The 23,203-nt window shown below is 39.1% G+C and overlaps 1 protein-coding gene across 2 annotated transcripts in view; it reads left to right on the top strand.

Moving 5' to 3' along the window:
- Positions 1–23,203, top strand: part of MTREX (Mtr4 exosome RNA helicase) — a 58,082-nt gene that overhangs the window by 29,874 nt on the left and 5,005 nt on the right. Inside the window, exons 16-24 of one of the 2 annotated variants that reach the window (XM_042453813.1) lie at positions 2,736–2,886; positions 4,554–4,726; positions 6,375–6,443; positions 10,508–10,636; positions 15,313–15,423; positions 15,699–15,887; positions 16,992–17,155; positions 21,047–21,152; positions 22,812–22,868. In XM_042453813.1, the coding sequence (XP_042309747.1) occupies positions 2,736–2,886; positions 4,554–4,726; positions 6,375–6,443; positions 10,508–10,636; positions 15,313–15,423; positions 15,699–15,887; positions 16,992–17,155; positions 21,047–21,152; positions 22,812–22,868 (1,149 nt within the window). The remainder of the gene's footprint in view (positions 1–2,735; positions 2,887–4,553; positions 4,727–6,374; positions 6,444–10,507; positions 10,637–15,312; positions 15,424–15,698; positions 15,888–16,991; positions 17,156–21,046; positions 21,153–22,811; positions 22,869–23,203) is intronic. The other variant, XM_042453816.1, reaches the window with a different exon arrangement.

Genomic DNA, 23,203 nt, shown 5'->3' with positions numbered 1-23,203 from the left:
GACTGCGCACGGAGTCCTTCACAGGGAGCGTGACCCCGTTCAGGACAGGTGGAACCACCGCCATTCCTGGACCAGGGGAACCTATCACTAGTACCTCCGTTTTCTCTGGATTCAGCTTGAGTAGGTTTTCCCTCATCCAGCCCATTACTGACTCTAGACAGGCCACGAGGGGAGAGACGCCATCCTCCGTCACTGCATCAGTCGGAGACATAGAGAAAATGATTTGGGTGTCATCAGCGTACTGATAACCCCGCGCCCCATGTCTCCGGATGATCTCTCCCAGCGGTTTCATGTAAATGTTAAATAGCATGGGAGACAGAATGGCTCCTTGAGGGACCCCAGTTTTAAGGGTCCGCTCGTCGGAACACACGTCTCCCAGCTGCACCATCTGGGACCTCCCAGAGAGGTAGGACCGGAACCACTGGAGCGCAGTGCCCCCGATTCCCACCTCTGCCAGGCGCCCCAGAAGGATACCATGGTCTATGGTATCGAAAGCCGCTGAGATGTCCAAGAGCACCAACAGGGACACGCTTCCCCTGTCAATGCCCAGACGGAGATCATCGACCAAGGCGACCATGGCCGTCTCAACCCCGTAACCCGCCCGGAAGCCAGTTTGAAATGGGTCTAGATAATCCGTTTCATCCAAGACCGCCTGAAGTTGGATTGCAACTGCCCTCTCGATCACCTTTCCCAAAAATGGCAGCAGCGAAACTGGCCGATAATTATTATGTACCAGGGGGTCAAGGGAGGGCTTTTTTAGAATAGGTTTTACAATGGCCAATTTAAGTTCTGATGGAAATTGGCCCTCCCTCAAAGATGTATTAATAATCCGGCGTAACAACAAAGTTACCGCCGGTCCCCCCTGGGCCGCTAGCCACGAGGGACAGGGATCGAGAGAGCAGGTTGTCTTCCGAACACTTCCGAGGATCTTGTCCACATCATCGGTACTTACCAACTCAAACTGATCCAGTTTAATAAAGTCCACGGAGGCTCTGGACACCTCTACTCTAGGTTCTGCTTGAATGTCGGCATCAAGACCTTCGCTTATCCGAGAGGTTTTATCCGCGAAAAAGTCATTAAATCGGTCGCAGCAGGCCTTAGAAGGTTCAAGGATCTGGTTCAGGGTGGGAGGGAGCTGAGTTAGCTCCCTGACCACCCTGAACAACTCTGCCGGACGCGACTCTGCGGACGCAATACGAGCACCATAGAACGAATTCTTTGCTGCTCGTATTGCCTCTCCGTAGTCCTCTAACAGTTGGTCTAGGAGAGCCTTGTCGTCTAAGCAAAGGTGTTTCCGCCAACGGTACTCTAGCCGTCGCAGTTCCCGCTTCCTTGCCCGGAGATCTTCCGTATACCAGGGCTTACATTTGGAAGCGGGCCTGAGAGGGCGCTTGGGAGCGATGCTGTGTATAGCCCTTGAAAGACCGGTATTCCAAATACCAGTCAGGGCATCAACAGAATCGCAGTCACTTCCAACCATGAACCCCTCTAAGGCTTCTTGGAACCTCTCAGGTTCCATCAGCCTTCGAGGGTGGACCATCCTAATAGGTCCACCACCCCCGGGAGGGATCTGGGTAGAGACCTTGATTTTTGCCTCCACCAGGAAGTGATCCGTCCATGACAAGGGGGAAATATTAGTTATTTCCGCCCACGGATTTTCCGCATCCGAGCAGAAGACCAAATCAAGAGTATTACCTGCACAATACAACAAAGAATGTAAAGGATGGAACAAACAGAAATGATGCCAAAGAACTTACAAAATTCTGGCAGGCATAACTGTATTCACCCCAAAGACTGGATGGATGAGAGAGTAGAGGGGAGTCACTGCTTCTTTTTAGGTGCTCCCAGGACAGACTGAGCTCTCACCTTTTGCCACTGTATTCAGAGAAGAGGATGGTTCCTTTTTTATTTTAAGAATTAAAGGACAGTGCTTACATACCATTATACTTATATACCATTATACTTATATGTACTTTGACTGATGGTTAAGTCGACCCAGGTTTTTTGGCTTAATTTCTTTACTAAAATTTCTAGATTTATACATGAGTATATACAGTGCTTATGTTTCTCTTTGTTGTTTACTCTTTCTTTCATATGGATTGAATTGTCTTCTCAACACTTGCCATTCTAATAAGGCAACGTAAGTTTAATATTGTCTCAGGTCCAAAACACACTGCAGAAATAATCCAGTTTGAGCTTTAACTGCCCTGGCTCAGTGCTAGGAAATCCTGGGAATTGTAGTTTATTGTGGCACCAGAGCTCTCTGACAGAGAAGGCTCAATGTCTCACAAAACTACAGTTGCCAGAATTCTCTGGTGTTGAGCCAGGATAGTTAAAACGGTCCCAAACCGAATTATTTCTGCGGTGTGTTTTGGACCTCGGTAACTGGAATAAGTACCACACTGCTGACATAGAAAGAATTGTTATTATTATTTCATTTATACCCTGCTGTTTTCCTAGTTCACTCAGAGTGGTTTGCAATAGGTAAAAAACACAGATAAAATCCACAAAATACAGTAGGTAAAAAGAAATCAAACAATCAAAAATTAAACAAACTGTTAAACACACTACTGACCCACTTGCAGAAAATTCCTCTGATGTCGTTTTCCATTAGTGGGAAGAGGGAGCATATTGTTTTGATAATTTTGTTTCTATTTGTTGTCGAAATGTTTGAAAAATTACTGCCGTTACTCAACTCTTTCTCTTTTTGATCATTATACCTTGTTCTGTTTTAGGGATCTGCTGACCCACTGAACAGTGCTTTCCATTTGACATACAATATGGTATTAAATTTGCTGCGTGTAGAAGAAATTAACCCAGAATACATGTTAGAAAAGTCTTTTTACCAATTCCAGCATTACAGAGCTATTCCAGGAGTAGTTGAAAGTAAGTTATGTAATGTATATATTATTTTTTATTTACTGTTGCATATATAGCAACAGCTCACTTGTACAATATACTTTGGAGAACCAGTGAACCTGTGCCTAATTATTGACTATTATTAAGATCCAGGAAAAACACACGTTTCTACCTCCTCCCCCAGAAACATACCCTTCCCCCTTGTCCATCACAAACTGCTTTTCAAAGTGCCTCACTAGCTGATTTTATTTGTCATCTATGTTTCTTTGTGTGTGTACTGGAATGCTTTTGGGGTATGTACAATTGGCCCGCCATATCCACGGATTCAGCTGTCCATAGCTTGAAATCCCCCCCCAAAAAAAACACAAAACACAAACTTTGGCGGGTTACAGACCACCATTTGGGACGTCCTTAGGACGTCCCAGTTTTAAAAAGGGGCGTCTCTTCTAGACGCCCCTACTCCTTTTACGGACTCTGTCCATAACAAATGACGGCGGCCGTTCCACATGGCCACCGCCATTTTGACATCTTGGATGCCTAGCGTCCAGACGTGTCATGGCGGAAGTGACGCTGCGAAAGCGTGCCTTGCGCTTTGCGGTGCCACTTCCGGGGCAGCGTCCGGGAGTCCCGCGGTTTAGAAGCTGCAGCTCCCAGACGCTGCAAGCGGCACTGGCAGCAGACCACCGCAATTCGGCGGTCTGTAACGCGCCCTTGATTTTGCCATTTTATATAAGGGACACTGTTTTACTACCCCACTCTATGTAATGGGATTTGAGCATCCATGGTTTTTGGTTATCCACGCTGGATCCTGGAAGCAAACTGTAGAACTACTCTTGAGTTTTCTAGTGACTGGTTTGCCTTTGACTTACAGCAAAGTCCAAGAGGATCTGTTATAGTTGAAATGAAATCTTAAATAAAAATAAGATAAAAGTTTTCACTAGCTTTGGGCCCTTTACTGTTTGCACTACAACAAGCAGTAACTCCAAGCGTAATGTTAACTTGGAAATTAGGGGTCTGCACATGACCCTTTTGTATCCTTTAAGGACTTGGCATCCATTGTGCCTCCCATAACCAGTGGTGTATGCAACTCTAGAGAAGCAATACTGGTGGCAGCAACTGGGCTATTTTTACTAAGGACAGGGGGGGTCGCCATGTTTCCAGCAAATTGTCTTCAAGCCATGCTACTAGAACCCTTTTTACTGGATTCTTGTGAGCAGCATGTTAATTGAAGAACCTTAAATGCAATTATTTTCTTTTTTTAAAAAAAATCTGATCTTGGCTTTCCTGTGCAGCATTCTGTGTGTGTTTGAAGTTTGGAATACATGGAAATAAAATTACGTTTGAAATATTTGGGGTCGCTAGACATTCACACAAATACAAATGCGACAAATTTCAGTTTTCATAAAAAGTTAGGCTTCATTACATGAGTGCAATAGAATCATTCCTGTAGATCATAAATGATTGCTATTCTATCCCTTCCTTTCATTTCTGCCGGTTCAACACTCCTTATAACACCTTGATATATTGAGTGCCACTGGTATACTGGGCCATAAGGTATTTCTCTTCATGTTACTGACATGTTACTTTAGGGGAAGAGTGGCCACGGTAGTTTGCTATAACACTGTGCTCAATATCATCACTTTTACAAACAATTTTTTTCATACTATTTACTGTTTCACCCTTTTTATTTGTAGAGGTGAATAGGCTGGAACACCAGTACAATGAAATTGAAATTCCAAACGAGGAAAATGTGGTCATCTACTATAAAATCAGACAACAGCTTGCTAAACTGGGTAAAGAAATAGAAGAATACATTCATAAGCCAAAGTACTGCTTACCATTTTTACAACCTGGAAGACTAGTAAAAGTAAGTTGCTTTCATTCACCTTTGATATTTTTGAAATGACTTCTCTGCTTAAAACAACAACAACCTTATAAACAACAAATTTTTTCTACATTGTATCCATGCTGTCCCACAAGTAGGGTTTTGTGTTGCCAATTTTAACAAATATTTATTTCAGGGGTGGATTAAATACTATTAATTTTATTGTCACTCTGAGTGAGGGTTAAGTGCACTGATATCATTCTCTTGATGTAACTGGGGGAGGTGGGGAGAGAAAGAATATTTGGTTGTGCTAGTGGATCTCCACTAGTGCAGAGTTGAATTTAATCTTCAGTCTAACTCCAACTATATATATGTGTGTGTGTGTGTTTATTTAAAGTATATTTGTATTGTCTCATAAAGGCTCCCAAGGCAATGAATAAATGCAAACCAATTAAAACAATACAAAGATAAAATCATTTTAAAGGCACATTAAAATATTCTTTAAAAACTCCTAAAAGCAGTTTGAAAACAATACCAGAAACTAGTTTGGAAACATTGAATGCCATGCAGAACAGCACTGTTTTGTGTGCCCACTTGAAGCTCTCAACTATTAATAACGAACTACAGTAACAAAATACTAGATCAGTGAGAAAACAATGATTAGAAGACACTGGTAAATGCAAAATTCAGATACAGTTGACATCCCACATTCACTGGTTTTCTATTCAGTGATGTGTGGATTTAATTAATATGTTCTCTCTAGGAATCTCTACATCTTCCTGTGCAATTCTATAGTCAACCTCTGGAAGACCTAGAGATTCCTAGGGAAGTGTTCATTCAGACAACAAAAAATAGCATTTGCTATTTTAATCGATATTTATTTATATTCACAGTTTTTCCACTTTCATGGAGGAGTGGCTATGCCCTTAAACCCATGAATATGTGGGGCCAAATGTATAATACAAATGTACCAAGAATACTGAAATACCCATTCTCATTATGTGTGTAGAAAGGGTATAGAAAACCTCGAAAGATTCATAATGTTTCCAAGGCTCAAAATTGGTTTATGAATTTTGTGTTTTGTTTTCAGTGGCTTTGTCTAATATTGTTTATCTTTTTTTAAAAAAAAAGTGTAAATTTTATCCCTTTTCTTTTATGCTTTCATTAATCGTATTTACTTTTGCTTTTTTGTTCATTTGTTTAATATGTACTGTAGTTTTAAGGATATAGTAATTACTAATTCTAGTCCAGCCTGTCTTAAAAACTGAAAAGCAGTCGGTTACAGGTGTCTGTTATTTTTAAACAAAACACCTTTCTCACAGTCGACTATACAAATTCAGTCTGTGTATAATTTGGAGACAGATTGCAACCTATAGCATTTGGCATTGTGCTAATACAGTAATGCAATATGCATTTAATTCAGTGACCTGCCTGTTACTATTTTATAACCATTCCTTTATAACAGTTTATTGTTTTATATTATAAGCATTATAACAGAAGTGGTTGATTTCTTATTGGTTAACAGGAATATTTTGACATGTTATCTATGAAATGGATAGAATTGCTTTCCATATTTTGTTGATGTTGTGCAAATGGACAATTGTATTTAGCTGTAGTACTTCACTGTAATCAAAACATTACTAAAAGTATTGCTCTAGATGTAGCTGTTATACAAGTTTTTTTTCCTTAGGTGAAAAATGAAGATGATGATTTTGGCTGGGGAGTGGTGGTAAATTTCTCTAAGAAATCAAATGTTAAGGTAAAAAAATCCTGTAGTTTTCTCCATTGGTACAGAAATACACACATGTCAAAGATATGATAGTTCTTACTGAGAACTAGTATTTTTTGTAGACAAGCCATGTAGAAGGTCTAGTTTCATACAGCACTTCATATTCTGTGACACAGCTAGGCACCTGCTGGAGTTGGGTGAACTCCTTTTATGACTTGTGTTAATGTGTTTTAATGACTTGTTTAAACTAATGCCCAACTGAAATTCGAGCATGCAACTGCTGCTGCTGCTGTTACGTATTCTTAATTATTACAGGAATAAAGAGATTCCATTTCAGATAGAAATAAACTGGATGGAAAAAGGAATCTCTGTGCAGTGAACGATCAGAATAGTGGAAAACCAATCTTTTTCCTTGTTTGAAACTTTCAACTTGGAGTAGTGGAAGAACTGTGGTGCAAGGTCAGATGGTTGGAGAAAAATAGTTTTCCCCTCTGCATTTCCATAACAGTGACATAAAAGTACATGTTATTAACTTGTATTCATGTGAACTTCTGTTTATGTAGTACCTATTTTATACTATTAATACAAATTAATAGACTCCCCTTGGGGTTTTCTGCCTGACATACTTGGCTACCTGTCATAGAATGCATCTAGTGAGGATGAAGTAATCCAGCCTCGGTTGCTTTGTGTGCCCTTAGAGTATTTTATGTATATGTCAGCCTCTTCCAAGTTCAAGTAAACAGCACATGTTTTTAAATGTTGGCCTAAAGCTGCTTTTCCACATATGGATTGCATTTTCAAATAAAGTTCAGATGACACAAGTAAACATAGGTCTTTAAACCAAAATTAAAACAGCTGCTGTAAGTATCTTTTGTGCAGCATAGGATGGGATAGTATTATCCACAATTGTTTTTATGAATAAATACTCTGGTTATTGGGTAATCTAATAGGGGAACAAGGCAATGCATTTCTGTTTACATCTGAGCATTTTAAAGTTATCTTTGATACAGTGTCAAAGTCTTAAAGTATCTTCCAAAAGTTCTCCAAATGGTATGTCTTGTTGAACAAAGCCTTCCCCCCTCTTCTTTCAAAAGAAAGTAAGCCGCAAACGTCCTCATGCTGTTTGAAGAGGTGTTTGTATGCTGATGCTCTAGTTTTGATCCTTTGTGAAAGAACTTTTGTTATATCCTTACATGTCATATAAGCATTTGTAATGAAGTCATTGGCAACTAAATTATATGATGCGTCTTCCCAAATGTGGGTGAGCTACGTGCCAGCAGTAACCACAAATACTTCTATAGAAGGTCTAGCACAGAGCAAAGTAAAGTACATCTCTTCTTTCCAGAATTTCCCATAGAGGAGAGGCATTTTACTATAAGTTCGTTGGGAGAGGCAGAGTCACATGATGAAAACTTGGAGAAAGTCGAAAGGCTCAGATTCTGACTTCCTACCTAGTTTTGAGGAACCTCAGAATCTGTTTCTGAGTTGCCCTTGACGTGGAGATCACGTTTTCACTTCAGCCATTAGCTAATGGGCTATTGACATTGGGAGGTTGAACTCCCTGCTTCCTAAAAATATGACTAAGCTGAAAGGGAGACCAAACACCAGTTGCAGAGATCTTACTTCCTTTTCCCTGCCTTGTCTCCAGGAAATTGAATAGTGGAAGTGAGGAGAAAAATCAAGAGGAATAGGCAGTGTGTGTGTGGATTCCTCCCTTTTCTCAACTCCATTCATTGCCCACTTAATAGCTTACCACCTTGTCATGGCCTTAAAGAACTACATATGTATCCTTTCTTCTTCATCTGCCCCTCCTTCCCTTCCCTAGTTGTTTGCCTGTGTCTCTTTTTTTAAAAAATGGAGTCAACTGTTTGAGAAACAGGTGTCTGAAAAGCAGGATAAAACCATAGCATCTAAAGAAATAAGCAGCAGAGAGTTCTTACTGTTACTGTGTGGCTCTCTGGTACTGTATTAGGTATCAGGACAAGCCACTGTTGAGCTATTTGTATGTGCCACTGGACATAGAAAGAGGAGTTAACAGCAGTCACAAACAGTGATTTACCTAAATTTGTAGATCCTTCCTTGGATCATTTTAGGAGAGGAAGCCAAGATCCTAACCGCTTTCTCTGGTCTGTTAGGGTGGCTGTCTCTGTTTTTATTTTGTTTTTCCTTTTTCTGGTCTATACTGCCTAAGTAAGGCATCCATTTATACTGAGTAACATCTAGGGGTAGCCGTGTTGGCCATATAGCAAATCCAATAACATCCACACAATGATACCTTTATTGGGACAACCAAAATGCACAATTGTTGCAAGCTTTTGAAGTGACACTGGCTTCTTCATAAGGCAAACAGGAGAAAAAAAATTGAAGATGTTAGTCACAGCCCTGCATTTTCTGTTACTTGTCTTAGTTTAGATGGTAGGAAGGGCTATCTGCAAGCTGGCACCCCCCCCCCCCCCCCCCCCGCCGCCTTTGGCCTTGCAGTCACTGGTAGATTTTCAAAGTCAAGAAAATTTAATGTCCACTTGCAATTCAAAGAAGATGTTTCCTTGGAATCCAGCATGTCTCCTTCCTTGTGAAGCTACAGGCTCCTATGTAGGTAGAGGACACTACATTTCTCAAGATGTCTTCATGTTTTGCATCAGGAAAACTTTAGGTGATGTAGAGGTAAAGCATGTCAATCAATCCCAATAGTAGGGGAAATGCTTTACCTTTGTTGGAGGCAAAAGTCTTAGATGGCAAGGTCCCAGGCTGTCTCTTTAAAATTCCCCTGTGATGGCTAAAATGCAATACCTTGAAATAAAAAAAACATCTAAGGGTAGCCATGTTGGCCATATAGCAAATCCAAATAAAGGTATCATTGTTTGGATGTTATTGGATTTATACTGAGTGTAAGAAAAAATGTGCAAACAAAACAATTGTTAAAAGTTTTAGCCGTTCTCCTTGTATTTCTACTAAGTTATATAAAACCTAGGTCCAAAACATACTGCAGAAATAATCCAGTTTGCGACCGCTTTAACTGCCCTGGCTCAGTGCTAGGATATCCTGGGAGTTTATTGTGACACCAGAGATCTCTGACAGAGAGGCTCAATGTATCACAAAACTACAGTTCCCAGAATACCCTAGCATTGAGCCGGGGCAGTTAAAGTGATATCATACTGGATTATTTCTGCAGTGTGTTTTGGACCCTAGTGTGCTTTACCAGTTTTGATTTTTTTTCTCTTCATCCAGGCTTGCATTTATGTGATAGTGGCCAATATTCAAACCATTACAAGATATTTTGGAGCCCTGGTGGCGCAGTGGGTAAATGCCTGTACTGCAGCCATTCACTCGAAACCACAAGGTTGCAAGTTCAAGACCAGCAAAAGGGCCCAAGCTCGACTCAGGCTTGCATCCTTCCGAGGTCGCTAAAATGAGTACCCAAACTGTTGGGGGCAAATTAGCTTACTTGCTAATTAGCTTACTTGCTGTTCACCGCTATGATCTTTGGAATAGCAGTATATAAATAAAAAACAAAAAAAAAATTTTTTTTTGTGGTGCATGGCAGAGTCCAAGGAGGAGCCAAGAATAGTTGTCTTCCATTACGGAATAAAATGAAATTGTAGAATACAAATCTATATGTGGTCTTTCTAAAAATCAGGATCCTGTATCAACCCCATCCTAAGAGCTAATAGACATTTACACAAATATTTCATTATACATAGAAAGAAGAGGGTTACAGTTGGCCCTCCATATCCACATATTCTTCTTACATGGATTCAACCATCCATGGCTTGAAAATATTTTTTTTTAATTCCAGAAATCAAACCTTGATTTTGCCATTTTATAAAAGGAACACCATTTTATTATATCATTGTATATAATGGGATTTGAGCATCCAAGGATTTTGATATCCACAGGGGTCATGGAACCAAAGCCAGAAGATGCTAAGGGCCTATTGTATATAGTTTGTAGACAATTACATACTTCTATATTAGTTAAAATTTTGGCAGAAAAAAATAAGTGGTTTTGGAAGTCCCATGTTTCTCACTAGGTTTTCTAATATTTGTATTTAAAATGACAACTGAATCTTACTGACATTGTTTCTAATACTTTAGCCCAACTCTGGTGAATTGGACCCACTTTATGTTATTGAAGTCCTCCTGCACTGTAGCAAAGACAGCTTGAAAAATTCTGCAACTGAGGCTGCAAAGCCAGCAAAACCTGATGAGAAGGGGGAGATGCAGGTGAGATTTTTTAAAAAATATTTATTTATTTATTGAATTTATATGCTACTTGTCTCCCAAGGTGGTATTTATAATAATGAGAAGTGAACAGAAATCATACGGCAAAGTGTTTGGAAGTCTTGTAACTGAAAGGCACATTCTACATTCAGTTCTGAAATTCCTTTCTCTTTTCCATTTACAAATAGCTACAAACAATAGTGTATGTTCACCTGATGTTAAAAGGACATCCTTTTTGCAGGGCTGAATCAGTTATAACTGAGAATGATGAAAAATTGGAAGGATTCTAGACCTTGCATTTATTTCTTTAATAAAAGGCATGAAGGACATGGAAGTTAACTTTCCTTGGCTTTGCAGCACATTACTGACCAGTCCTCTGGGAATGAGAGACCTGATTTATATATGGAGTATGATAAACAGGAAGTATTAAATCTTAGGCTTGTTTTTAGTATTACAACAGTCATCTTTGCTGCTTTCTTGCAGTTAGTAGCTCCTTTTTACTAAGACTGTGGTGAGGCACCTACTCTTCCATTGAGATAGCTGGAATCTTCAACTGGTGGGTTGTGACTGGAAAGTTGAGACCACATCAGCAGCATTTGTTTCTTTTAAAGTAGCAAGAGAGTGAATTGTTTCAAGAGTTAGTATGCAGGAAAGTTTGATATAAATTGGAAATAGACTACAACTATGTCCCATAGTAGTGATTTGATTGACAAGTCTGAAATGTCTGAAGACTTCCTGATAGTTAGTGAGTTTCTCATTGCTGGAAATCCCAAATACTGTTGGACCTCCATTTTCGCAAGGGATCCGTTCCAGACCATGAAAACGGAGTCTTGCACTTATTCAAGCCCCATAGGTTTGAATGGAGCATACCGTTGGGTGCGTGCGCCATTACAAATAGTGGAGGTTGCCCCTCTGCATATATTCAAGGGCACAGATCTCAGATATGCACATTAGGAGGGACGACTGTATAATAAATGCTCTATAAAATTTTGAAAGCATATCCCACTGAACTAGCAAGCTGTTTTGTCCTGTATTATATCCAAGCTGTGCCCATAGGTGTGTTCTCATCACCTGGTTAATGTAATAAATTGGTAGTAGACTAAATCCCATAATAGAGATTGAGTAGGTCAACTCAGCCTTTCATCCTTTAGTAGGCTGGTAAAATCATAACTTAGCTTGTTGGGTGCAGTTGGCTTACACATTGTAAACCGCTTGGGGAGTGCTATTTCACTGATAAGCAGTATAGAAATGTACTTGCTTTTGCTGTTGCTCTTGGTGATGTGCATTTGTGAAAAGGGACAATAAAGTTTCTTGTGATCACCACCATACACTTCTCAGTGGAAACACTTCATATACATAAAAGGTTTTACAAGGTGACTAATGAAACGATGCACATGCCTGTGTGAGTCATCTCTAGGAGGTAACCAGCACATAGAGAAACAGTAGTGTAAAGTAACTTTACACATGGAGGATGGCTGACTAAGAATATCAGTGAAGTCATGGTGGATTATACCAGATGCCTATCTCATATATCTAGTATAACACTCTTTACAAAGTGGTCATTGAGTGGCCTATGGGAAACGTTAGTAATTTATAGCCTTTATGATTAGTAATCACTGATATTTTTCTGAATTTGTCTAATCCAGTTTTAAAGCCATTCAGGAGGACAGCTATCACTGTATCTTTTGATAGAAAATTCAACAATTTAACTATATGTTATGTGCAAAAGTACTTCCTTTTATTTCATCTGAATGTCCCACTTTTCAGCTTTAGCAGATAATTCTGGGTTTTAGTGTTATGACTAGAGAAAACTGGTTCAGTATAAACTTTCAGTATGGCATTCATAATTTTACACATCTATATCATGTCTTCTCTTGCAGAATTTAATCTAAAAATATCTCAGTCTTTTTCCCCGAGGCTACCAAGTACAAGAACAATAAAAGATCTGCTATAAAACTCTTCAAGAATTGATATTCCTTTTTTTATTATAATTGCACCTTTTCTAGCTACAGCTGGCAGCTTGAACTTATCATAGATTTATAGTGATATTCATGATTGAATTCTAAAAGAGATCAATATATAATTCATAGCTTTGTGCATATTTTGTTCCAATTTTGTTTCAAGACTCATTCAAGACTTATTAACAGTTAGTCACTTGACAAAATCTTCTGCATCCATGGCTAGTCTTGTTTCTTGCTCTAACATTTCTCATTTCAGTTGTGGTTATTTTTCTCTACTCCCTGGAAGAAAGGGAATGATGCATAAAGTAAAAAGGGATTTAGAGCTCTTTGGCTATAACATTCTAACTAAAGTTAATCCCCTTCCCATGATTATTCAAGCTTATAGTAGACTTTATTGTTAAATTCCAGATCAACTTTTCAAACTTCTGTTCACCATATTTTCAGACAGTCTCAGAGAGTCTGTTAAACTATTTGCTGGCTTGACACGCAAAACAGTTTATTTTTTTATGCAGCTATTAAATATTAAAGACATTTCTCTTCTTTCCAATGGAGTTGACAGTTTATTCTCTGTCTTTGAAAAAGGACATTTTGCCATAATGAAACTATGCCAGTTGGCCTGATGTTAGGTACATTCTGTCACAGAGCTCCATTTGGGTCAACAGGAGTTTTGTCACATCACACTGAGTTGTAAAAACTAGCCCATTCCTTACATTTCATCAATGCCAGTATAGCTAAAGTAGAATCTATTACTGCTTTTGTTGTATGTCATTTTCCTGCTAGAAAGAGCTCAGGCATTATTGGATTTTAGTTTCACAATTGCTCTATAAAGTAGACTACTATGAAATAGATTAACTCAGTGCAAACTATGCAGGGAGGCGAGTTTATCAGTGTGGTTTTAAATCTCAGACAATAGAAGATATTTGTTGGTTCATTTCACTAAATGTAAATTTTATAGCTAACCTAATTTATTGGTGGAGATTTTTTTTAAAAAAATACTTATGTGTTAGGCTAGTAAGGAGATAATTCTTCACAGTTGTGTAACATTTTGTACTACTAAGTACATTTTATAACACAGTTCTCCGATATCTTAGAACATATTTAGTAAGCCAGAAGCAAAACTGATTTTGTAGAATGAGTTCTACAACTCAGTAATTAATATTTGTGTTCATATGGGGAAACAAGCCACCCTTTAAGCAAATAATGGGCTGTTGCTTCAGTAAATGCATTCAAAGTCCTTTTGTGTATTGCACTTTGAAACTGCTACTGCTCTCTTGTAGATTCCTGGGAACTAGAACTGAGGAGTGTCAATGTACATTTAAAAAACACTTGAGATTTTGCTCTTGTGTAAGATTTAGAGTGGGGCCCCTTGTCAAAACTTAACATTTTAAAAAATTACATTAGGCAGTCCTCTCATTAATAAAGTAATTTAGATTAGTCATCTGCATTAGATACAGTCAGTAGCTTTAATGTATGTGTATCTTTCTGATGGTGAGAGCCAGTGAAGTGTAGTGGTTTGAGCATTGGACTGTGACTCTGGAGACCAGGGTTGAATCTCTGCTCAGCCATGGAAACTCACTAGGTGACCTTGGGCAAGCCACATGCATCCTCTAAAGAAGACAAAGACAAGCCCCCTCTGAACTAATCTAGCCAAGAAAACCTTGTGACAGCTTCATCTTAGGGTCGCCATAAATTTGAAACAACTTGAAGGCATACAACAACACTTTTTCTACAGCTTTCAATAGTATTTCCCCCCCAATAATAATTGTGAACTTCCCAAACGTATTAAGCTGTGATTAAAATAAATCTTCACAGTCTTTTGACAGGTCTTCAAATTTTAACTCTTCAAGAAAAGACACAGATAAAGATGGAAGTTTATGAAGAAACTAATTTATAAGTGATGGCCCATATTCTGTACCACCTATTTAGTTACAAATGCATCACTAATTAATATTTCCTGGCCCCACGCCCTCCTCAGACCTGTTTCACCATGCATCAGTCACACTAAGAGATGGAATTCTGTTCAGTGTGCGATCGGGAGACAGGAAGAGGGTGTTTCCACCCCACCAGTGAGCACAGCTTTTTTGATTTTTATAGCCTCACTCAGTAGTGGAAGGAGGGATTGGGAGTATCTTTCTCCAGTACTCAGATTACCATCTGAACAGACCTCCATCTCTTGGTGCAACTGCTGCCTGGTAAAGCAGATTTGGGAGGGCAGTTATGATTGTGACAATGCCACAATTGTAATTACATAGCACTAGTGAATACAAAGCAGTTATATATCCATAAACGAATCCATAACCGCAATACAGGGTGCCAGCTGATTTATGTAGTTCTTAAGACTGAAAAAAAAACCCATAAAATCTAAATCCCTTCCTATATACAGAATTTTCAAAGAACTAAAAGAATTAACTTGAAGTTACCAGGTGAAGTTGTCAAATGAGTGATCTGTGCACTACCGTTTTTTGTTTTTTAAAAAACCCTGAAACAAAGTAGAATGCTAATACTGTGATCACAGTCCATTACACAGAAAACAATGTGACTGTTCTGCAGGCTATACCCTGTGTTAGTTCCAACTACAGTAGGCACAGTGAAACGAATTAAACTTGCTAGTCAATACTTATGTAAGTCCCATCGATTTCCATGGTTCTATTTTATCTACTCTTTCAAATGTAAGATTCTATGATTCTACCCAGTTCATTTCTATCACTATTTTAATAGGTTGTTCCTGTTCTGGTGCATCTTCTGTCAGCAATCAGTAGTGTTCGACTTTATATACCAAAAGACTTAAGGCCACTTGATAATAGACAAAGTGTACTGAAGTCCATACAGGTAAACTATTGTTCTCTTTATTTTTAAGGAGCAAGGAGAGGAGTGTGTGTGTGTGTATCCATAATGCTTTCAAGTATTTAAAACAAGTATTGGCTGATGGAGGCTAGGGGAGAACAGTTTGTGGAAGGTGATCTAGTGACTTGATAGCAAAGGAGTGTAGTATCTTTGCCATTATGCTGTACCATCTCTCAAACGTGTAAGTAGCTTATGTTATAAAGTTCTTTTTAAAATGTTTTTGTGGACCCTTAAAGTTTGCTTTTATTTTTTATTTTAAGGAAGTACAAAAACGATTTCCTGATGGAGTTCCTTTGCTGGATCCTATTGATGACATGGGCATAAAAGATCCTGGTCTGAAAAAAGTAATCCAAAAAACAGAAGCATTTGAGCATAGAATGTATTCTCATCCACTTCACAATGATTCTAATTTGGAAACTGTGTATAAACTTTGTGAACGAAAAGCACAGGTAAAATATAAGCTTAAAGTATGCTTTAATTCTGGAGAGACTGTAGTTTAGTGGTAGAGCGTATGCTCTGTATGCAGAAAATCCGAAGTTCAGACTCTGACATCACCAGTTAAAAGGATCATTTAGTAGGACATGTGAAAGACCCCTGTATTCTGTTGCTTCCCAGTAGACATTTTGGATGAGAATCCCCCTGCCAGGATGGCCACTGGCATAATCAGTAGGCTTCTGGAAGCTGTAGTTAAAAAAAATAACTATGCCAAGCTCGAGGAATATTGTCTGGAGAACAGTTCCAATGTTTCTTCTTAAAGCAATGACTGTGTAATCCCCTCTTAGCAGGAGTGGTCATGATCTGGAGCCAGGAAGTTGGTACCTGACTTTTTACTCTTCCAGAGGGCCATAGCTGCCATTTTAGGAGTACGTCACCTTTTGGGCTGTTGGGGAGCCTCTGAAACAACCTTTGCAGTAGTCCTGCAAAGGAGCTCTTTACACCACCACCCCCCCAAAAAAAGCTCTACCAAAACCTGTTTTGGTTGAAATTTCTGGGGGTGGGAGAGGGATGATACTAGCGCCTTTGTGGTTTATTTGGGATTCCAAAGACAATGCTGACCATGCCCAAAGAGCCTTATGATGCCCACCTCTGAGGAATACTTAGTTAATATTTCAGTATTATATATCTTCAGTGCATTCACAGAGACAAGATTGGATTCCTTTGGGGGATGGTAGTGTGTCTCATAAAACTCCTTTCACTTTCTTGAGAGAAATTTCTCTTCTTCAGGCATTTTGGTATAGTGCCTAAGGTCACGTTGGTAAATCTCTGGTCTAGATTTCATCAGTTAATCTTTAGGAACCAAAGTGCAGAATTCTGACTGGGTTTGATTTTTTTCAAATATGTTCTGGCTTTTTAATTCAGCATATATTCTTGCAGTAGAGAAAGATGTACTTTTCCCTCACCCAAAGCCCCCCCCCCCCTTTGCTTCACAGATATATTGAGGGTTATGTAGCCTATGGAAATAATGAGGATTCGTAATAATTATTTTTCCCCTGGATAATGAGGTAGGAGGTATCTGTGTCTTGAATACACCTCTGTGATTGTGTTTAATTTAGATTGCTGTAGACATTAAAGCAGCAAAACGGGAGTTGAAGAAAGCTAGGACTGTTTTACAAATGGATGAACTCAAGTGTCGTAAGCGGGTTTTGAGAAGGTTGGGTTTTGCAACGTCTTCTGATGTCATAGAGATGAAAGGACGAGTTGCCTGTGAAATTAGCAGGTATGACATGATGATACTTCCAAAAAAAAAATGAAACATGTACCTGAAAAGTTTTGTGGTGTTTCCTTTGTTAAACACATTTTTCCTTTTATCTTCCATGCTGTTGGAGAATTAGTACATGCCAAAAGAAGAAAGAAATGGGGGTGGGGGAAGGATCAAAGGAATCCTTTCTAGTATTTTGAATATAAAATGGAGCACCATATTAAAGGTGGGATCTGAGGAACTGTACAACTAGTTCTCTGAGCACAGTGGCATTTGGCTACTATTTTTCAAATAACAGCATGCATGACAATACCACTTAGCAAAACATTTTTGAGATGAAAGAGGCTTTCAACATCTGCTTGTGATATAATGCTAGAGGGGGATAAGCCTCTGTGTATAGGAAGCAAAGTCCGTAATTCTAGTGGGGATGCCTTGTTCTTAAAGTACTCTTGGGATCTCAGGTTAAATAACTAATAAATAATAATAATAATTTTTATTTCTATCTTCCCGCCTCTCCCAATGGATCGAGGCGGGATCACAGCAGAGTTAAAATTACACTTAGAATATTGTAGAATTAGTTATTGCACAATTAAAACCACAGCTAAAAATATAAAAACAGAAGAACATAAAAGCATAGAAACATAAAAATATAAAACATCAATCAATCACGGGATCAGCTGCTCTCATTCCATACTAGTGGTCTACATAGGAGTTCAGGAGGGTATGCCCGGCGAAAGAGCTCTGTCTTTACCACCTGCTTGAAAGTTTCCAAGGATGTGACAAGACGAGTCTCCTCTGGGAGTCCATTCCATAGTCTAGGGGCAGCTATACTGAATGCCTTTTGGGAAGTAGAAACATGTTTGGATGCTGGTATCTCCAACAGGTTCTTCCCACTTGTTCTAAGAGTGCGGGGCAGATTGTATAGGGAGATGCGTTCCCGTAAGTAACCCGGACCCAAGCCATGTAGGGCTTTAAAGGTAATAACCAACACCTTGTATTGTGCCTGGAAGCCAGTGTAGATCTTTCAAGATAGGTGTTATATGGTCAAGTCTCGAAGAACTAGTGACCAACCTGGCTGCTGCATTTTGCACTAATTGAAGCTTCCGAACTTGATACAAGGGTAGCCCCATGTAGAGCGCATTACAGAAATCGAGACAAGAGATTACCAGAGCATGTACTACAGCTTCAAGGTCCCTTCGGTTGAGGTAGGGTCACAGTTGGCGTATCAACCAAAGTTGGTACCAAGCACTTCTGGCTGTCGCATCCACTTGAGATGACAAACGTAGAGACGGATCCAGAAGTACTCCCAAACTGCGAACTTCATCCTTCAGGGGAAGTGTGACCCCAATCAAGGAGTGGTGGACAAATTTCCCTCCCCGGGCCTAAGGAACCTATGGCAAGTACCTCCGTTTTCTCTGGATTCAGCTTGAGTTTGTTTTTCCTCATCCAGCCCATTACTGACTCAAGGCAGGGGTTCAGAGGGGAAAGGTCATCCTTAGTCACTGTAGCAGTCGGGGACATAGAGAAACATATTTGGGTGTCATCAGCGTACTGATAACCCCGTGCCCCATGTCTCCGGATGATCTCTCCCAGCGGTTTCATGTAAATGTTAAATAGCATGGGGGACAGAATGGCACCTTGAAGGACGCCAGATGTAAACTCTTTCCTAAAAGAGCAACTGTCCCTCAGCCTCACCATCAGGGACCTGCCTGAGAGGTAGGATCGGAGCCACTGGAGCGCAGTGCCCCCTATGCCCAACTCCCTCAGGCATATCAGAAGGATACCATGGTCATAATCATTCCAGAATCCAGCCTCTAGTTAGGCTATGCAGCAGAGATTATATGTCATGCACACCACTTTCAGAATATTCCACTTTATTAATTGGTTCAATAGAGCCACAAAACTAGGACCAAAATGTGAAATCTTAGCAGGAATTGTGTAGATTTCTGCACTGTAAGTATGATCAGACCTTCAATTTTAATTGGGAGACTATTTTATGTGAGTGATTTCTCTTCAGTAAGTGTAATGCTAGAGCAGGGGTTCTCAACTTTTGGTCCTCCAGATAGTTTGGACCTCAACTCCAAGACATTCACAGTATGACTGGTTCACAGAAATTCTGGGAACTGAAGTTCCAAACATCTGGATGATTGAGAATCACTGTTCTAGAATGTGTCATTTCATTGCAAATTGCAAATTACACTAATGTGTTCGGAAGACGTAAGACCTGTTGGCTTGCGTAAAAGTGCTAGGCTAGCATCAGCAGTGGAGTAAAATGGCTACAGATTTGAGGATGGCTGGGTTGAGAAAGCCATTGCTGCCAGATTGGCTGCCCCACATCACTGCAAAAGTGCTATGTCAGCATAACAGATTGATGGACTGGCATAAAGCGTCCAAGAGGATTCCAAAGCAAATGAACAGTGAATCAGAAAGATAATAGGTTTTTTTAAAGGCTTCTTCATTTAGACCAGCAGATTTAACCAAAGGGAGGAATTGATCTAGTTTTCCTCCATTATCCCCAGACCTTCCAGAGTAAATTGAGTTGTGGGTGGGAGTTGTTGGAAGTAAAGGAAGGAAGATGGAATTGCTGAAAATGCCCCTTTTCTGCTTACAGAAGCCTTCAGACAGTTGAAGGATGCTAGCTGGATCCTTTCATATATGGAAAATCTTGACAAAAGTATTTGTTAGTCTAAACATATATTTGGAAGTTTGGAATCTGGTCTCTTTTTGCACCATAGCAAGAGGTTATCTCTTGACAGACTAGGCTTGTTTATTCCATTTAGCTTCATAAGGATATATAGATACTTCTCAGTCAGCTAAATCTTTTCCAGTAAGTTTCCCAACTTTTCAACATAACCTAATCTTTATCTCCTGTTTTACTTTTTCGTAACCGTTGCAGTCTTCTGGTATTCCATCTATGAGAGTTATGATGACATTTAGACCCGTATCTTTGACCTTTTATAATTTCCCATGCCACCTTTCCGATAAACAGAAAAATTTAATGCCCCACTTCAAAATTGCCTCTTCCAGTAATTTTATTTGATTTTTTAATTTGATTTTATTTATTTTTTTGTAAATTTGGAGAACATTTGGAATAACCTCAATTTTGGGTAATGGGGAAATTAGTGGATTTGGTGGGGAACTTTAAGGGCAAAGTGGAACCATCTGCACAAAGTAAACTTTGCTATAAAGAAAAATAAGGAAATACAGTAGGTGCAGTACTTCATATCACATGATATATACTAAGAGAGTAATAGGTATAATTAATTGTTTCCTTCTCCATTTGCCAAATTTAAAAAAATACATTATAATTTTGAAAACCACACGTTTATTTGTATCATCCCCCCCCAAAAAAAATTGGGACTCATAGTAGTTCAACACATACAGAAAGTGAACATTAAAATGGAATTAAACTATTCAGTGTTAAAAGAATTCAAACCCCAAATTACAAGTATAAAATGCAATTAACAAAAGATATAAAGCTATTAAAAATAGTCCAATTAAAACACATGGGAATGAGAGAAGGGCTTCTCCTGATGATCTCAGGGTCTGGGCAGGCTCATACAGGGAGATAAGGTCTGCCAGATAGCCTGGACCTGAGCCATACAGGATTTTAGGTCATAACCAGTACTTTGAATTGTGGTACCTTTCCTGAAGTCATGGTACACTAGCCTTTGGGGACATTCAGCACTGGTCATGAATCACTAATGTAGACACTTAATGTTTCTTCTCTTTTCCTAATTGTTAGTGAAGGCATAAATGGCTTTGTTTTTTAAATATTGGTGTCTTTTTTCAGAAGCTAATACAATTCAGCTGCAAATGCTCAGTTTTCCAGAAAACTGGTTTTAAATACAGAAAATGGTTGCTCAATTTCTAATGCTTCCTGCCAATTAATTTGTTTCCCTATTCAAGTGCAGACGAGTTGCTGCTGACAGAAATGATGTTCAATGGGTTATTCAATGATTTATCTGCAGAACAAGCAACTGCTTTACTAAGCTGTTTTGTATTTCAAGAAAATGTAAGTTACTTTCTATAAACTTGATCTGTCATTAATTTTTCAGCATTATTTTTGGAATACCCTTTCTCTCTAGTTAGAAAACTCTAGGTGACTAAGGGGCAAAGCAGATAGCTGTGTAGGAGTGGCCAAGAGTGCAAGAGCCGTACAGCCTGCTTCTGAAGTGGGCCGCTGCTGCAATCCGAAATTGGTGCCACCAGGAGGGAATTATTTCCGCTCCTTTTGGGACCAGCTTTTAGCCCCCTCATGCAACCTTGGCATGGCTTCGGACTGCTTTGGGGGCATGTGTCATGTAAACACCACACCCCAAAAGCGGCCAGAAACCACTTTGTTTGGCCTGTGTATTTCAGGCCTCAGAGAGCACCTGTTAATAAATACAATCTTAGATCTCATTACGTTACACATGAGTAGTACAATTATCTTCTGACATTATTTTGTGAAAAAGGAAATGAGTTCAAGATTTCTATTGTGCTGAGATGTGAGGTTTGAGGAAGAGCACAACAAATTCTAAGTGTACACTCACATAGCCAGGATGAAAAGCAAAGAAAGGATGTTGGCACGTTCTCTGCTAAGTTAGCTTCCCTCCCTCTCCCCTTCTCATCTCAATAACCAGCTCACTGGAATGTTTCTTAGGACAGAGTTATTGAAAGAAAAAGAAAACAGAGCATAGCAGGCACACTAGGACTGTAGCATTGTTGGCTCTGAAGTTACCCAAGCAGTAACAGTTCGTTTAGGATCCTACCTCCTAATCCCAATAGCAGTTCCAATTGGTCATTTTGCATTAAAAGTTCCTGCCAAGACAATTCTCTCACCAACATGTTGTTTACAGAAGCATTTCAAAACATCACATTCTTTTACACAGAAGGAATGGGTTGTTCCCATGTTCCACCTCTCACTGAGACTAACTGACCTCTAAACATTTGCAACCATAAACATGTCCCTCTTCTCAGGCTAACAATTCCACACCTGGCTATAATAAAAAACACTTCTATGCACACTAGAGAAGTGACTCCTTTGTCACCTCCCTGGCTATATATTACTCTGAACTGCATCAGGTGCTGCTTCAAAGAATCTCCTGAAATAGTTTTAGGGGGAAATTGAGGGCCTGTAGAAGTAAATGGCACACGCAGGAAACATCAACTCCGCTGTTTATATTTGACCATTATTCAGTAGGGGGAAAACATTCTCTGAAAGGGAAAAAAAATCAGAAGAAAAATTATCAATTAGTATGTGTGGTTAAATAATAAAATAGTAATAAAGTTCTCATTTGTAATCACTAAGTTCTGTCTCATATACTTCTAGAGCTTTTTTTAAAAATTATGTGGCACAGAAGGTTTACTTTATGATTTACCTTTGCTTCAAGTTGATGGATACTAAGATACTAAGAATGGTAATATTATTTAGGAATAATATTTTATCAAAAGGGAAGTTAGGATTCATTGGATTTTGCCATGATTATTAGCCTCTTTTCTTTCAAAAAAAGCTTTCCTGAGAACAGTAAAAGAACTTTTGGGACAATCCACTATACAGTGACCCTGAATGATAGCTGCTTGTTTTAGTAACAACTGGGTACCAGCTGCCTAACTTGTAATTTTTGAAGGAAAAGTTTAATATAAGTTAAAATAAAAGAAGGCCATTTATATTTTCTTCATCTTTTTCTAGTCCAGTGAAATGCCAAAACTCACAGAACAGTTGGCAGGCCCTCTCCGCCAAATGCAGGTAAACTTCAACAAAAAAATTGGTTGAATTGATGTACAAAGCTTTTGTGTAGAATTTAACATGACACTACAGATAAACTGAAAATGTAAACATTAATTGTTATGTAGCCAGTTTTTTCTGGCACAGGAAATGCATCTATTGTTATAATCTGATTTTTTAAAAACAAAAGTAAGTTATCTCTTTTTCTTTGCTCTATGAGCTAAACATGTGTCACAGCATATTGGTGATACTGGCTGAGTTCCTATTAAATTTTGGCAGAATAGAACACTGCCAGCAGTGTACCTAGAATATTGCCTGGCATGTGCCTCCCAACACAGGCTGTTTAAATCTGTGGC

The sequence above is a fragment of the Sceloporus undulatus genome, chromosome 2, assembly GCF_019175285.1.
Source record: "Sceloporus undulatus isolate JIND9_A2432 ecotype Alabama chromosome 2, SceUnd_v1.1, whole genome shotgun sequence".
In the NCBI taxonomy this organism is placed as follows: Eukaryota; Metazoa; Chordata; class Lepidosauria; order Squamata; family Phrynosomatidae; genus Sceloporus; species Sceloporus undulatus.
Note: the sequence above shows the minus strand (reverse complement) of the source record. Positions and strands in the feature narration are given on the sequence as shown.